General features: G+C 30.9%; 1 protein-coding gene across 2 annotated transcripts in view; it reads right to left on the bottom strand.

Annotated features, from left to right (window-relative positions):
• Positions 1 to 17,908, bottom strand: part of Rsph3 (Radial spoke head protein 3) — a 121,156-nt gene that overhangs the window by 79,605 nt on the left and 23,643 nt on the right. Inside the window, exon 1 of one of the 2 annotated variants that reach the window (XM_075377277.1) lies at positions 818 to 1,628. The exons of the other annotated variant lie outside the window; for it this stretch is intronic. Within the exon in view, the coding sequence (XP_075233392.1) occupies positions 818 to 1,518 (701 nt within the window). The 5' untranslated portion in view covers positions 1,519 to 1,628. Of the gene's footprint in view, positions 1 to 817; positions 1,629 to 17,908 lie in introns of those variants that run through there. 2 annotated transcript variants of the gene reach the window in all.

Genomic DNA, 17,908 nt, shown 5'->3' with positions numbered 1-17,908 from the left:
CAAAATCTGTATGAATGTACCGTAAAATATGTAGTACTTAACAGATTCAGGCCGACCGTTCCTGAGACGTGTAGTTAATTGAAATCCAACCACCAAAGAACTCCGCTAGGTATCCACGATCAAATATCCAAATCCGAATAAAAGCAATTACCATTATTAGGATTTGAACCATAGAATTCTCGACTTCGAAATCAATTGATTTCTTTTTTAATGTTGATGTTTTTAAAAATAATTTTAAAATTTATTTCAGATTTAAAAGAAAAGATTATTTAAAATATGAATAAGCGTATAAAAAATATTTGCTTTTGTGAGAAAGACAAATTTCTTAATAATTGAAAGAAAAGAAAAAGAAACGTGAGTAAAAATTTTTAGAAATAATAAAAAGAATGTAGAGAAAAGTTGTGAAGTGTTAACCACTCACTGTCAGGTAAGGGTTATATGAAATGCGGGGATATCTATAAATTTTTTTTTGCCAAGCAATTTTCCAGAGTCTTTGCTCATAGCATTGAAAGTCAGAATGATATAATGGTATATATATTTCCTTCATAAAAATCCAATAAAGCAATAATGATAAAACAAATTTCAAAACGTCTATGTAGACAGTGTGACCTTTTTGTTAAAAAGATTAACGAGTTAAACAGTTAAAAGTATTAGTATGAGGTAAGAGTCAGCCAAAACACCAAATAAATTTTGAAAAAATGAACGAATCGAATAAAATAATGAAATATTAACAGTTCTTTTTGGTATAAGTTGAACATAAATTCGAATAAAAAGACAATCAGAAATAAAAAAAATGGTTAAAATTATAATCACTTACTGTTTCTTTGCCGGGCTGTTGCTTTCACTTCTATTTGGAGGTTTATTTGTTTCTCTGATATCTCTTTTTGTTCTTTTCAATTTATCTTGTTCGGTATTTATGATTTTAGGTTTAGACGTTTGGCTAGTGCGATGAGGATGTGGATGATGATGATGATAATTTCTTGTTTGCAAAACACGTGGCCGGCTTGAAAACGAGTACAATAAAACTTCATCCGATGCTGTAGATCCGGTAGAATTGGTATTGCTTTGTAAACCAAGAATAGCGGCAAGTTCCGGTGGAGGATCCAGAAATATGCCGGTTTTGACCGTGGTCACGAACATAGGCCGATTTTCCATGGATGGTTTTGTCGATCTTCCATGAAGATGTCCGACTTTCGCTCCATCTTTCAGGTTTCTTAGTTTTTCGTCCAGCGAGTCGATAAAACAATTATTTTTATTATGTACCTTTTTACTATAAGGATAATATAAATTATTATTGTTATTATTGGACGAGAAACAATTTTTATGGTAAAAGCTATGTGCTTTTTCTGATGGATTATTTAAATTATTAAAGTTATTTTTGTCCTTTTGATTTTGTGCCGCAGAAAAATCTCTAGCACGATTCACGGCTTGCCTGAATCTTCCGTTAGATCCTCCTTGATGTTTTTCGAATACCCGAAAAGCAATTTCTTCCCCCACCTTTTCATTAGTAACCGCCATTTTAAAATTTGTGCTCACGCACGCTTACAACGATCTATAAAACCTTCAGTCGACTCATTTCATGACTCATTTTTAGTTTTAATATCTCAAAATTAGTAACTCTCATTTCATTCGATTAAAATAGTTTTCTACCGTAAACATGAAAGATTAACTGCAACTGAACTTAATACTAAATCGTATTTTTCTATTGTTGAGTTATATAAAAGCGAATTAAGCAATTTAAAATAATGGAAAATCTTTAGTTTTAATGACCAACAGTAAAATTGTGTAATAAAATTTAATTAGGCAATACACTTAATAACTCTGTCTGAACTGCCATCTTTCCGATCTGAATCGCAAACAAACACGCTTAATAGAGGAGAGCCGACAATAACCGAATTTGCTTTTTATTAAACAAAAAACACAAAAACAAATAGGATACTTCTGTCCATTCAGTTTCTTCCAGAATAAATATATAAAAAAAAAAAACGAGACAAGATGTAAACTTCGGAATATAAAAACAACGAATGCGAAAGCGTTAAAAATATATTAAACGCGTTACGATTGAAGCGGTCATACGTTAAATGACCCACAATAAGTGACTGAGTGACCGGTAGGTTGGGACCTCAACTCGAAGAAGAAGGGTACCGCGGAAAGAGGGGTGCGAGAAATATAAGGGCGCAGGTCTACATTGACCACACAGACCACTGTGACGTAACTACAACACAACCGTAAAAGTCTTTGAACCTTCCACGAACAGTAAAATATAATAATAACCTATTCCCGCGTCCCCGTCTTAAAACGTAATGCATTAATCCATTTTAAATGTTCTTTCTTTAATAATGACCCGTCTTCTATTGAATACCGGAAAAATAAAATACTTGGACGTCGTTTGTAGCGTATAGTATGAAACTAACTACTTCGATCGCTTTGAAGTGAAAAGACTTATATTCAATTTTCTATTACAAAGTCAGAGATTAAAAAAATACACGACGATGAAAATTCCTTGTGAATGGAAAAAATAGAGAATAATTATACAAATATAAAACAAAACAAATATCGCGTATAGTAGATTAAAAAAAAAACAAAAGCAAAGTTTGTATTTCAAATTTTGCGTAATTAACCGAATAATCTTTATGATTGAAAATTTTCATTGTACAACTGTTGTAAAAAGGTCATAAGAAAATTATGGCCGAAACTTTGAAAATATGGAAGCAATATTATCGATGTATTTTTATCTCAAAAAAAAAAAAAAATTCAAATTAAAATACTTTATGTAAGCATAATATAAGACAGTTATGTGATTTGATACGACTTTCTCAATTCCTTTATACTCTGTCCTAATCTTTTAATATCGATGTGAGTATTGTATCCTTTATCCACAGAGTATCCAAAAATATTGGTTTTATCCAATCGAGATATTTCCCACGAAAATTTACCTAACTTCCGAAAAACAAAAATTGAGTTATTCATATCACTTTAAACAGGTTTCCTTGTATGGAGATTTCACTCTTTTTCAATTTTATATTTTTTTGTAGAATTTTATACGATGTTTTGAAATTAAGAAAAGACCTCCGTTGAAAAAACAACATTTACGGGAAACTTAATTTAAAAATTAACAAATTTTGTGATTAAATTATGCATTACGAATACTGCCTTACCATATTAGCCATATGGCATCATCTTCGGAGATTTTTGCTAATTTCATTGATGTGATGCAAATTTTTATAGAGTTTACAGTTTTACTTTTCCGTCTAGCGTCATAGGAAAGCATTGCTTTAGAAGGGAAAGTATTGTAATTAGTACAATTTGGGTTATATGCGGTTTTCACCGGATCTTGACGTCTTGGCAGTTAAGGAACCCAAAAAACTGGATGTTTGTATACGCGTATGTGTGTTCGGTATCGCTCTCCTTACATCTCCAGAACTACTGGACCAATTTTAACCAAACTTGATCATATTACTTCTATATACGCAGCATTGATGCCATTAAATTTTCAACTTAAAAGGTCAAGGGGATGAGGCTGTACACCAAGGTCATCATCTCGAAATTTCGCCTAATTAATATATTATTTTTCTTAAGCACATTTGTTAACAATTAAAGATAATAATATTTGAAAAGTTTTTTTTCTTTATTTGCCCCGTCCCCAGAGCTGGACACGCACTCAAGTAGAAACTCAGCTCTGGGGGGTGTCATTGCCTCAAATCACCTAGGCAACAACCCCGGGCCCGGCTATGCCGTTCCCAAGGCAGCCGGGACTCTGTCTGTTCTTGCCATACCTCAAATAAGAAGACCCCCGACTCCGGTTTTTACGTTGTCTCGCCTCAAATGTGAACCCCTACTGAGACTACGGTCTTAATTATTCCCCTGGTGGGTCCGAAAGGAGTCCCCGTCCGATCACCGAAAGTGAGACGCCGGAGTATCCCACCCCGCCCAGTCGGGGCTATCCTAGACCGGAACCGCGTGGTATCCAGGTGCAGCAGCAACCGATCATGCCGCACGGTTACTTTTTCAACCCCGGTCTCCAGGGGCGTGTCGATGTACATTACAGGAAGAACATCAGGCTTCCCGGCGACAGTCCTTCCTGACTGGCCAGCCTCCTCAGAATTAAAAGTGGCCGGTACGGTCCGGGCCACTACACGTTTTTGCCGGAGGTCAGCAGCGGAAGCAGCGGTCCTCCAGGGATCGCTGCACTACTCTGCAGGCCACCCATCCTATACGCACCCGATCATCTGCCAATAACTTGTCGGCGAGGATGGGTGGCACAGCCATCGTCAATACTTTTGTCGCTCCATAGGCCGGCCGTATAGACAATACGTCGAGCGTCACCGCCTCAAAAAGAAAAGTTTCAAAATCGCATCACCACCCCAAAAATGCTCTAAATAAACTAGTGATTAAATAGGTATACTGCGTCAATAGTACCCCCCTCCCCTCTCACTACAAGGAGCGCTGGTGTAGCACTCTTGTAGAGTTATTGTAGTCGTCTGCTATATTGTGACGTCACAGGTGAGCAATAGAATTAAATTAATAATATTTAAAGTGGCCGGTAGAACCGCCACACCCACGCGAATGAAATACGGTATGCGCGCGCGCTTTGGTTGGAATTATTGAATTAAATAAACAAAAAATATTACATCTAAATAAAATGATAAATATTTTTAATTAAGTTGTGTGTGTGTAAGCCGTGCATCAGATAAAAGCCGCGAGACGGGAAAGTCCTACAAATGTGTCAATTTTTTTATATTATGAAAGATGAACTATTATTGTTCTGTAACTCAAACAGTAAAAGAGTTTTTGTAGTCAATTGTATACAGATAACACTATTGTAGTCAATAGATTAGAGATTAGATTAGTAGAGATACATTTACATTATTTAAAAACACATTTTTATTTTTTCATCTATTTTACTATAATTGTCTTCTTGTTGTTTTCTTTGGAGGAAATTTATTCTTAAATGACTGAAATGAAGGTCTATTTGTAGATCTACTTGGGGCAGAAAGTTTCATCGACAATTTCTGCTTTTAGCATCAGACAAAGAATATATTTTCTGTTTCCTGTTCAATATGGTCTGGAACTTTTTTTGGCAAAAGATGAAAAATATACCTTTCTTGTTAAGCTTAAACCATTTGTAAAATTTCCTCGGGGTAGTCAAATTGAATATTTTCATCACTATAGAAATAATTAAAAATTACTTTTGAATCTGATATAAATTGGCATCCATTATATTTTTTTTTCAGAAAAAAATTTAAATTGGCTATAACCGGTTGGTTACATTTGGAATAATTTTCCACTACTTTTGAAAAAAAAATTCTGTCGGTCGTAAATTTTTAGAAATATTTTACCGGATACCACACAGTACTGGTACATTTAGTTTGGACTGCGGTGTTGAAATTTTTCACTTTAGTTAAAGAGCTAATTGACGTTCTGGATTTCATTTTTTAAAAAAGACCAAATGCCGTCATAAGAAAATTGGTATGACCAACCGGCACAAAAGACAGTAATGGATTCATTCATACCATTAAATATTTTACGATTAAGGTAGCCCAGAATTGAAGAACTTTTTTTTATAATGGATTGATTCACTACAGAAACTTATAATAACTTTTAAATCTATTAAAAATTAAAAAACTCGACTGCCAAAAAGAAACGATGTCCGTCCAGTGCAAAACATTACACGACAGTGTAATGTAGAAATACGGAGCCCCTAAATTTCGGACCGTTGCCATTAGATCCGTGAAGGCTTTATGACAATATGATTTGGTTAAAATATTTAACCTAGTTAAAATATCCGCGTACTGTAAACTTCCCGTTGCCTATATCTTGCAAATGACACTGTTAATTTCGTTCGATGTATTGATTTTCTTGCGTTATTTATATATAGTGTAATTCTTTTCAAATTTTAAAAATATATATATATATATATATATATATATATATATATATATATATATATATGAATATTAACTTAAATGTAATTTATTTAAGTTTATTTTCCTATTGATTGGATAGAATTAAATATAATAACAAGACATATTTTACTTAAAAATATTACTTTTATTAATCTCTTGGGTTAAGATATTAACTATACAAACTTATAAATTAAATACACTAAGTTTCACTTGAAATTCTCTAAGTTTCCTAGGGGAATTACGTCGGGAGCACAGGTTTTAAAAGTCTCCCGCGGTAGGATCCAGAAATGGGTTTAAGAACGCTTGTCCAAACGGATAAGGAACGCTATTCACAAATCCGTCCTTAAAATATAACAAAACTTGAAACTTAGACCCGACATTAAAATAAACCCTTGAAACACGCCCGATTACAGAATCATACAGCAGCAAGGGACACTGTCCAGGCTCAGCGATTCGAAGGGAGAATTTGTGATCCGTTGAAATCTGAAAACCGAAATTTTTCGCGATTACAATATTTCCTTTACTTCGAACAAGTAAGTAAAAATAACTAAATGTAAATTTTTTAATATTGCCCACTAATCTAGATAGTCTATGTACTAAATTTTACTACAAATTTCTCACCTGTCCTATTCATTGTAAAACACCTTTTTTTACGAATAATATCTGTCCACCTAATTTTTTATATTTTTCATTCCTTGTATCAAGTAAAGGAAGTATTGTGATCGCGAAAAATTTCGTGTTTTCAGATTTCAACGGAAACATTCATTTTGACCATTCCTGAATTCATTTTGACTAGTTTCGGCGTGACGTTTGTATGTATCTCACATAACTCAAAAACGATTAACCACAGAACGTTGAAATTTTGGATTTAGGACTGTTGTAACATCTAGTTGTGCACTTCCCATTTTGATTGCAATTGAGTCGACCGAAAGTGTCCAAAAAAAAAGCATAATATAAAAAAAAAATGGATTTTAGACTCTTTATTAACTGCAGTAACAAGCCCTCATTGAGAGATTTTTAACGATACATCATAAGTGGTACTTATTTTCATTGGTTCCAGAGTTATAGTCAAATAAATTTTAATTAATGAAATGTTTGGATCTTACAAGGGAAAGGCACATCGGTTCGAATCCGACTTCATTTCCTTTTTTGGTTAAATTTTTTTTTAATTTAAATATATTGATTTATTAATAATTATTAACCTCTGATTGTAAAAAAAACTACAATAAATAATAAATTCAATAACAGTAATAAAAAAAAAGAAAAATACCAGAAGTTATTAATGAAATAAAACTTTATGTACTTTTCATTAAAAAAAAAAAAATGTGTATATGTATAGGCGTACAAGGAAGTCATGTGTTGTCCACCTAAGATTTTTTTTTTTACAGTACATCTCAATGATTACTATAATTTTCCTTTCTGTTTTACCTAATGCCTTTAGTTCATTACCGCGTAAATCACTACAATCCACGTAGATGTTTAGAAGAATTTCTTTGTAATTCCTAGCTTACGTTTGATGACAGCAGACTCCTTTTTTTGCATGAAAGCTCTCCTTTCTTATGATAATCTACTTTACTTATATCACTCTCTATAATTTAATTACCTAAGCAACAAAATTCTGCAACTTTTGACCTATTTTAATATTTATCATTATCCTATATTCTGTCAAATTTCATTATTGTTACAGGATTATTTATTTCCAAACTGAATTTATATTGTAAGAATAAATACATGCTCTACAGTATTCCTTCTAACTCAAATTAAATTTTGTTCCTTCTTAAAATAAAAACAATGACGCCAGAAAATCTCAGCATTTTTCCTTTCTCTTGATTACTTAAAATTTTCCTTTTTCCTTGGTTAAGCTCCTGTATTTATTCTTTTACATACAAACTGAAAAAGAAAGGTGGCACACTACATTTCTGTCTCACTTAATTTTTGATTAGAGCTCGCCTTTCTTCAATTTCGACTCTTCTAACTGCTACCTGATTACTTGTTACAAATTAAAAATAAATTTTTTCATCATACTTACATCCGATTTTAGTTTAAATATTTTATATAAGGTATATACAATATCAAATGGTTTTTTCTAGATCTACAGTTCAAGTTACTAGAAAAAAAGAGACTTATTCTAGTCTACAAAAGTGACTTTTGTATATGTACGAGGTCTGTAAAGTAATAAGACTAGTTTTTTTTTTGGCAGCCAAAGTGGCAACACTGTAAAGTGTACTAGTAAACGTATGGTTATATGAAAAGGTGATTTATATTAGGTATTAATATTTTAAATCTATTGTTGCCACGTGTGACGCAAACAAACTTTTCGTGAAACGAGTTTTTGTTGTGCGTTACAAAAATGAGCGGTACTAATTATGAGTAACGTTGCGTAATCAAGTTTTGTGTTAAACTCGGTGAGAATGCTACTGAACCTTTTTCAAAATTGAAAAGGGCGTATGAAGATGACGGTCTGTCACGAAACTAAGTTTGTTAAATGGTTTAAAGCATTTTCAGATGGCCGGTAATCAGTTGCGGACAATCCACCATCTGGAAGACCGTTAACGTCAGAAAGTGACAACAATGTTGAGCGAATCAGAGATTCGATACGGTACGACCGATGATTAATTATCAGAATGGTTGCAGAACAATTGAATTTGAACCATATCACAGTCTGACGGCGGAAAAGAGTTGCCCGCGTTCATCAAAGACAACTGAATGCTGCATCATGACAATGCACTTTGTCACACTGCACTCTCAATTAAAGAGTTTTCGGCAAAGAAAAACATTCCTGTAGTTCCTCAATCACTTCATTCACCTGATTTGAGTCCCTCTGACTTTTTCCTGTTCTTGACTTTAAAAAAACATCTCAAATAACACAATTTTCAAACAGTAGAAAACAAAAAATGTAACCGACTATCTGAAGGATATTCCGGTTTCTGAGTTCCAACACTGCTATGAAGAGTAGGAAAACCGTTTGAAGTGTTGCGTGGCTTCCCAAGGGAACTACTTCGAAGGCGATAGAGTCCATGTATAATTGGATTGTAAATAAAAAATTTTTTCTGAACCAATCTCGTTACTTTATTTAGAGACCTCGTATATATCTGAATCTACGTATAAAAAAAGATTTCCTGACTGACTTATAATCAACGCCCAGCAAAACTACTGAAGGAAAATTGATGAAAATTTGTATACACTTTTTTTAAAAGTGGACATAAAGAAATGATTTTTTGAAATTCCGAGTTTAAAGGGTTGAAGTGGGTAACGTTGAATTTTACTACTTTTTTTAATTTCTCGATAACAAATGAAAATATAAACTTGATTTTTTGTGTGTTTAACCTTCATGTGGATTTTTAAAAACAAATATCTAGTTTTTCCAAAATTCGGCCTTGAAAGGGATGAAAGAAAGGTATAAAGATTTTGATGAATGATTGCAAACATTCCCCATTTCTGATTTTACTAAACGAGATATTCACCCGATTTTGCGTTAAAAATATTCTTTATATAAATATATAAACAGTATTTTCGGTTTTTTGAATTTCGATTTTTTAAGAGGTGTGACCTTGTACGGCGCGGCGGCTCAAGTAACACAACTACTGCCACTGGTACTGAAAAGTGCGACGCAACTGGCTGCACTTGCCTCCGGTTACTTGACTAAAAAACATAAAAAAAAAAAAAATAATAAAAAAAAAAAATAGAAACAAAATATGTTCACTTCCTAGTTGTGTTAGTCGGTTAAGGTTAAGAACCGGGCGAAATACATTTTTACCCTTCCTTCATATGGCTAACCAGCTCTAAGTACAATTTTGAGATAGAAGCTGACTATTTTGAAACCCGCATTCTTCCGATGTCTCAGGTTTTCAGATCTTATACTGACCAAACTGTTGCTCTGAAGAAATAACAATATACTGATAGTTTTTATAACAGCAGGCTTTAATTTTTATTTATCATTATTATTCTCTCAAGTATGTGTTTAATGAACTTAGGGGGGGGTCCTGGCTAGACGGGAAGGGCAAGTGAAGCGAGGCCTGACCGACTAGTTTCACACACACACACACACACACACACACACACACACATATATATATATATATACACATATATATATTTCTGGTAACAAAATTTTTAAATCATATTACATTTTTTATAGATTAAGAAATCCAGAAATTTCATGAATTTTCACAATTTTAATGAAAGACAGGATTTTCAGGAGGTTTATAAAAAGATATTTATTCTTTTGGGAGTCATTATCAAAATATTACGTTTTTTTGTGGTATATAAGTTACAGTCAATATTTAAATTGTTAATTAAAAGAAAAATTATGTGTATATATATATATATATATATATATATATATATATATATATATATAAGCAATAGGCCTAACCTTTAGGAAGTATATTTTTATTACTTGACATACCTTAAATTTAAAGTAAATAAGGTATATATATATTTTGTTAAAAGAAATAAAAAGCAGACTGTAAAAATTTAATTATTTTGTTTTATTAACAGTTAACGTCAGACGGTATTATTTGTTGTTGCTTGAGTTATCGATTCTTTGTAACAACTGTCAAATAAATAAATTTCCTACACAAATAAATGATAAAAAAGAATTTTTGACATTAATACAACTTTGCATTTAATTTTTAATAATACTCATTACGTATACCAACCATTACTTTTTAATCTAACGTAACGTCTCCGTTACTTTTTAATATTCACATGGAAATAGCAGTTAATGATGTTAAAGAACAATTTAGATTCGAAGCAACAGTACAAGGTGAAAAGATAAAGATGCTACGATTTGCTGTTGATATAGTAATTCTAGCTTAGAGTAAAAAGGATTTAGAAGAAACAATGAACGGCATGGATGAAGTCCTTCGCAAAAACTACCGCATGAAAATAAACAAGAACAAAACTAAAGTAATGAAATGTAGTAGAAATAACTAAAGATGGACCACTGAATGTGAAAATAGGAGGAAAAAAGATTATGGAGGTAGAAGAATTTTGTTATTTGGGAAGTAGAATTACTAAAGATGGACGAAGCAGGAGCGATATAAAATGCCGAATAGCACAAGCGAAACGAGCCTTCAGTCAGAAATATAATTTACATCAAAAATTAATTTAAACGTCAGGAAAAGATTTTTGAAAGTATATGTTTGGAGCGTCGCTTTATGTAGAAATGAAACTTGGACGATCGGAGTATCTGAGAAGAAAAGATTAGAAGCTTTTGAAAAGCGGTGCTATAGGAGAATGTTAAAAATCAGATGGGTGAATAAAGTGACAAATGAAGAGGTGTTGCGGAAAATAGATGAAGAAAGAAGCATTTGGAAATATATAGCTAAACCGAAGAGATAGACTTATAGGCCACATATTAAGGCATCCTGGAATAGTCGCTTTAACATTGAAGGACAGGTAGAAGGAAAAAATTGTGTAGGCAGGCCACGTTTAGAATATATAAAACAAATTGTTAGCGATGTAGGATTTAGGGGGTATACCGAAATGAAACGACTAGCACTGGATAGGGAATCTTGGAGAGCTGCAACAAATCAGTCAAATGACTGAAGACAAAAAAAAAAATACCAACCATTATAAAAAAGACACTATATTGTCGAAATTGAAAAACATTTTTACAAAACAAGTACAGACTATAATGTAATAGGCTCTTGATTTTCCGGTAAATAAAAACTACAGCGGATTCTGGGAATTGGTTAATCTACTTAATTTATTTAAATTTGTTAATTTTTTCTTTAAAGTGTTTAAAAATTAAGATTAAAATAATTCGTCAAAAACCAACCGTAAGATTAGAAATTAATTTCTCGGTGTATTTTATTTACGACAAATTTTGTTTAATACAGATAATGGTCATATTAATTCCAGTGTTGTACAATTTTCTTTTAATTTTTACTCCACAGTGGGATTTAACCACTTTTTAATACGATTAACATAAGACCACTGAGGTTTTTTTTATTGGATATGATAGTTTAACCCTTTAGAAGTAATTCCCCCCAAAAATTAAAATCGCCTCTTGATAACAAAAAAAAAAACAGTTTAAAATTTTTTTAGCGTGAATTTATTCATATATTATTTTTCATTTCAATTATACCCTACAATATAAGCTGTTATAATACGTATTATAACAACGGGTTTACTGTATAAATCTGTTAATTATTCGAAAATACATTAATTTTTCAATTTTTACATGCCCAAGCACTTCATTACGCATCCTTTGTATTTCAGCAAAAAGATTTTTATAAAATTTGAACAAGAAATTTTTTTATGGAACAATTAACATGAATAATTAAAATCTGTTATTTTTTAAACAATTAGTATTTGTATTAATTAACAGGTTATATTGAAGGATATAATTGAAATGAAAAATAATATATGCAAAATCCATGCAAAAAAACTTTAAAACAATTTTTTTTAAAGTTACCACGAGGCGATTTCTAAAGAATTAAACTGTCATATCCAACAAAAAAAAATCAGGGGTCTTATGTTAGTCGAATTAAAAAGTGGTTCATACCTACTTTATAATGCCAGTTGATTCACTTCTATATATTTTATGTAACTTAAACCTATTTCCAAACCTAAAACCACTTATTGTTAGGGAAAGAAAGGACTTCTATAATAGAGTAAAAAAAAAACTCCCTTTTTAACAAGGGAGTTCGATAAAAGATAGGCCTAGTACCTTTTGTACTAAATTTAAATATTGAAAAAAAAGGGTAAAACGATTTAGAAATATTAATAAAAATTAAAAAAAAAAATTAAAATTTGATTGGGTAAATTTTGGTAATAAAAAGAAATAGATAGATAGCTTAATTTCTGAACACATTTTACTCTATATTGATTTTATACTTAAATATCATAATGAAAAATAAAATAAAATATCACCACTTTCGTTCGTTTCCACCAAACTAATATGACTGGTCTAATAAATTAAACTGAGAGAGAGTAAATTAAACTATAAACGACTGTACTTAACATTAAAGAATTATAAATCAACTTAAATATTCTTTAATCATCTTTAAAGTAAATAAAACAAATCGATTCACAGTTCACTAGATAGTTCGATTTCATTATGAAAATTTGTAATTTAAGCTAAGAAGCTTAAGAAATTTTTAAGTGACTGAATTTTAGAATCGGAAAATTTTATTTTTTTTATTTATTGAAACAGTAAAACGCTAACAGATTGCTTCATATAATAATAACCTCACTAATATTCAATAAATTTTTTAGCTTAATTAAATTACAACTTTTAGAAATCAATTAGTCGACTGCAAAACTTACCCTGGAGCAGACATGTATACGGAGGTATCTTTTCCTTATCTTCCCTGGCCAATATTTTGTTATTTACAAGTTATAATCGAATTTTAATAAACGATTTCAAGATATTAAAAAATTAAACAAATAAAATTAAAAAAAATTTTCGTACAAAATATTATTTTGGAATTTTCACTGACGGCTAAATTTCGGACTTTAAATAAGATCTAGTATCAAAGAAAAACCATATAGTTAAGCTTAAATTATTAGCATAATTGTTAAAAGATATAAACAACTTTTTTTATAACCCTTGTAAATTAAGTAATTTCCAGCATAAATATTTTAACCCTTTTTTCCAGTTAAAAGAAATTCTTAGCGCGTTCTTAGCTATCCTATATTAGTTAAAATATACCTTAAAAATAAAGATTTAAAATTAAATGGGTGGGGAAAAAACACAAGATGTTATTTTTTGCTGGCACTGGTTACAATGACAGGATATCTTCTCGTGTATTGGAAAAATAATGAATAATACAAGAAAAAAGTTAAAAAAAAAAAATGGTATTTTTTTACTCCTTTCTATTCTTTTACTCCCAAAAATCACCTCCCAAGAAAATTCCTTGATTTATCTAGGTTTATTATGTTAAATGGAAGAAACTAAAAAAATTCCAAAAAAAATTTTATGGAAATTTTATTGTATTATTATTATTAAAAGTTTAAATAAACTAAAAAATGTTTAAAAAGTTCAATCAGTATTTTTAAACTTTGATCGGCTCCCCTACCACTCACCAAGTATTTTTTTTTTGAGACGTTTGCACTACTACGCGTAGGACAACATAAAAAAATTCGGTTAAAAATATGCAATAAATAATATACCTTTTTTCGATTTTAGGGGAAGGAGGAGAATATGGGGCAAATTTTTTTTTTTAAATTGTTAGATAAATATGAACGCATATAAGCTTAATATAAAGTGGGAAAATTTTGACAAAATTCACCCCAAAGAATCTACCCTTTCCCTTGAAGATATTAATTCCAACCTTTTACCAATATATTTTCCCATATACAGGAGCTTCTGGGCCAAATTTAATAAAAATCGGTTTATCCAGTAAAAGATTATTTAGCTTTAAACACGCCAACTCACATTTATACGTATGTATGAACATTAACCCCCATTTTATTTGTGTTTTTGGGATTGCTGGATCATGAAACGTCGAGAAATGAAAAAACCCATGCTTTTTTTTTATTGATTACATAATTTCCTTCTTGCAGCATAGCTCTAAAGGTATGCTAAATGCTCTAAGTTCATTTCAAAGAAAAAAATTTTCAATTTTTACAAAAACTATCTCTGAAATATTAATGTTCACTTCGTAAGTTACCAAATCAATATATCTATGAATGAATAAAAAATAATTAGTTAAATATCAACCAAAAACAGATTTCACATTTTATAATTGGATTTACAATTATATGTTTAGGGTAAAGAACCTCTATTACATGAGTTATATGAATTATTTTATTTTATAATTTGCTAAATCAGATGAGTAGAATAATTTTAAGGAAATTATTAAAAACAATTTGTATTATGAGAATACTTCGAAACACTTCGAGGACTTTCTGATCGATACCATGTTTGGAGTGAAATTACCAAAATATACCATAGAAATTAGGTATTACCAAAAAATACAAAAGTAATTAAGAAACCTTTGAAAACTTCTCCGAAACACTACTGAAGTCATTACTGTAAGAATATGCGCATACGTATGTTATTGCAAACCGCTGAAGGCATTGTGGGAACAAAAAAATTCTATTTATGTCTTATTACGCACTAAAAATGATACACATCTGTTATCTGTTTTATTTTAATGCCAAATATGTATCAATAGAATGAATTTTACCACAGTGTTAGATCAATGATGGCAAGGAAGTAAAAATTAAAGGAAAATTTAAATCTTATGAACGAAGTTGTTCAGTTAGATAATAATGCTTCATATTTTAATATTTTATTTAAATAATTCACAAATTATTATTTATTTTAAATTATTGACGATACATAGAGTATAATCGAATTTATTAATTATTTGTTCATTCTTATGTGAACCAAAATTACTACTGTCGGATGTGAGAAAAATATGTATCCAATACAAATATGTATTAAATTACGTAAAATTTATTTCTGACATTAATGGATGATGATATTTCGAAATGCGTATTTTTTATGATTAAACATTTAATCATATGGATTGTTTTTTGAAAACTATTCTAAAAAAATATTTATCCTTTTTAATAATATATTATATTAACGTTAATATTTACAGTGTTCAAGAAATCGATATATGAAGATGTCTCATATCTTCAAAGAAGTATTATATATTGTTTACCCATTATTCCATTAAACTTATTAGAAAATAAAAATAGAATAAATAAAATAGATTATGCAAACAAAGAAAAAATCATGTAATAATAAAAGTACAGCTAGTTACTAATGTAGTTTTCTGACAGTTTACGCGTACTATTGTATGTGTATACGCGTACGGTAGTGGACATAAAATATTAGCTGAGAGTTTAACAATGTATACAGTTTAACCTAGTTATTTTTTGTTCAAAATATCAATACAGTAGAGTAGATTCATTCAATCATACACACACCTCTACAAAGAAATGCGATAGAAATTGACTAATTCGTATTATCTATTTTTCTAACTTGTGTATTATGAGCTCAAAACTAATGTACTATGAATCTGTTTTTCAATGTTTGATTAATGAAAAAAAAATCATACACAAACACGCAAGCGTATTTACAGTGATTTTAAGTCGATTGACATGTTGTAATGAGCAATACCCGAAATTCTGTATATATATGGATAGCAAAACGTTTAGTTTTACTTTCCCGTTTAGATAGCGCTCTAGTAAAGCTATAGCTCTAGAAGAGAAAGTATTGTAATTAAGCCAATTTGGGTATATACGGTTTTCACCAGATCTTAACGTTTTGACACCTAAGTAACCCAAAATCCCATAAAACCGGATGGAAATTTTCCGGATGTATAATGTTCGTATGCACGTATGTATGTTCGTTGTTGGCCTCTAAATCACCATATATCTTTGACGGATTTTGACTAAACTTGGTCAGATTACTTCTATATATGGGGCATTAAGGTCATTAAATTTTTCACTTAAAATGTCAAGGGGATGAGGCTGTAAAGCAAGGTAACCCTCAGTATCTCGAGATTTCGTCTAATTAAGGTTATATTTTTCTTAGGCATTTAAAAAACAACAATATTTGCGAAAACATTTCTGCAAAATTGCACCCCCATCACAAAAATACTGTTATAGTCGTCTGTTATGTTGTGACGTCACAAGTGAGAGGTTGAATTAAATAAATGAATAATATTTAAAGTGTAAAAACGTCACTCGGTCTAGCTATATCTCGAACTCGATAGCCCGGTTGACTTGTACCTGGCGCGATAAGCCTCGCGGCTACAACAGTCTGCCGATCGTGCAAGCGAAATTTGTTCTATGTATGTTGTGAAATTACATTAGTTTATTTAGTGCCGACCGTCGCCGCTAGGACCGCCACACCCGCGCGAATTAAATACGGTATATGGCGCGCTGTAGTTAGAATCATTACATTAAATTAACTAACCAGTATTATATTTAAATAAAATATATAGTTGTGTATGTAAGCCGAGAAATCAGAAACAACCCACAGTTATGGGAAAACCTACAACTGCGGTCAGCTTCTTTTTTTTCTATATTATTAAAATTATAAATCGTTTCAAACTAAGCTGAGGCAGCTTATTCAAGCTGATTAACTAATGTTGTAGACATCAAGTAGTTACTTACTTATTGTCTGCTCTAGTTAAAATATGGAAACTTATAATATTAAATTATATTTACATATACAGAAAAAAATAAAAGTCGAACGAATTTTGTCGTAATCTATAAAATGAGGTGAATAAAAATCAATGTTTGTTCTACATTAATTATTCAATTTTTAAAAAATCCTTCAGGAATTAAATTGCTCTAACTTTATTATTAGTAGTTCTGTAAACTTCGCTAATTTTGTTTGAATTTAAAAATCGTGTTCTACAATTAAATTGAATTAATAAAATAAATATTTTCCGTAAGTGAAAAATAGAATTGTCGAATGTACTTGACTACGGACGATTATGATATATCACAAATGCTACATCACGATAATTAAAGAAATAAATATCTACTATTGGTGCAAAAATTATGTGCATTCTGTTTCTTGTAGCTAAGGATACGCAGACGTTATAACGAATGATAAAGCATTGGAAGTAAGGATGAAGGGATACGGAATACGGGATGGAAATAAATATGAGGAAAACAAAACTTATCAAGGTGAATGAGAAGGAAGGTATGACGTAACAGCAGAAGGAAAAATTACAAACAAATAAAAAAATAGTTATCTCGGGACAGCACCAATGAAGAGCCCACCGGGCTGCTCTAATGATTAACTAGTCATCGCAAATCAGCTGATTTCGAAGCCGAGAGTTCTACGGTTCAAATTCTAGTAAAGCTATTTACTTTTATACGAATTTGAATACTAGATCGTGGATACTGGTGTTCTTTGGTAGTTGGGTTTCAATTAACCACACATCTCAGGAATGATTGACCTGAGACTGTACAAAACTACACTTCATTTGCATTCAATACGTATCACATCCTCATTCATCCTCTGAAGAAATACCTTACAGTGGTTCCGGAGACTAAACAGAAAAAGAAGAGTACCA

The sequence above is a fragment of the Lycorma delicatula genome, chromosome 10, assembly GCF_047948215.1.
Source record: "Lycorma delicatula isolate Av1 chromosome 10, ASM4794821v1, whole genome shotgun sequence".
NCBI lineage: Eukaryota > Metazoa > Arthropoda > Insecta > Hemiptera > Fulgoridae > Lycorma > Lycorma delicatula.
Note: the sequence above shows the minus strand (reverse complement) of the source record. Positions and strands in the feature narration are given on the sequence as shown.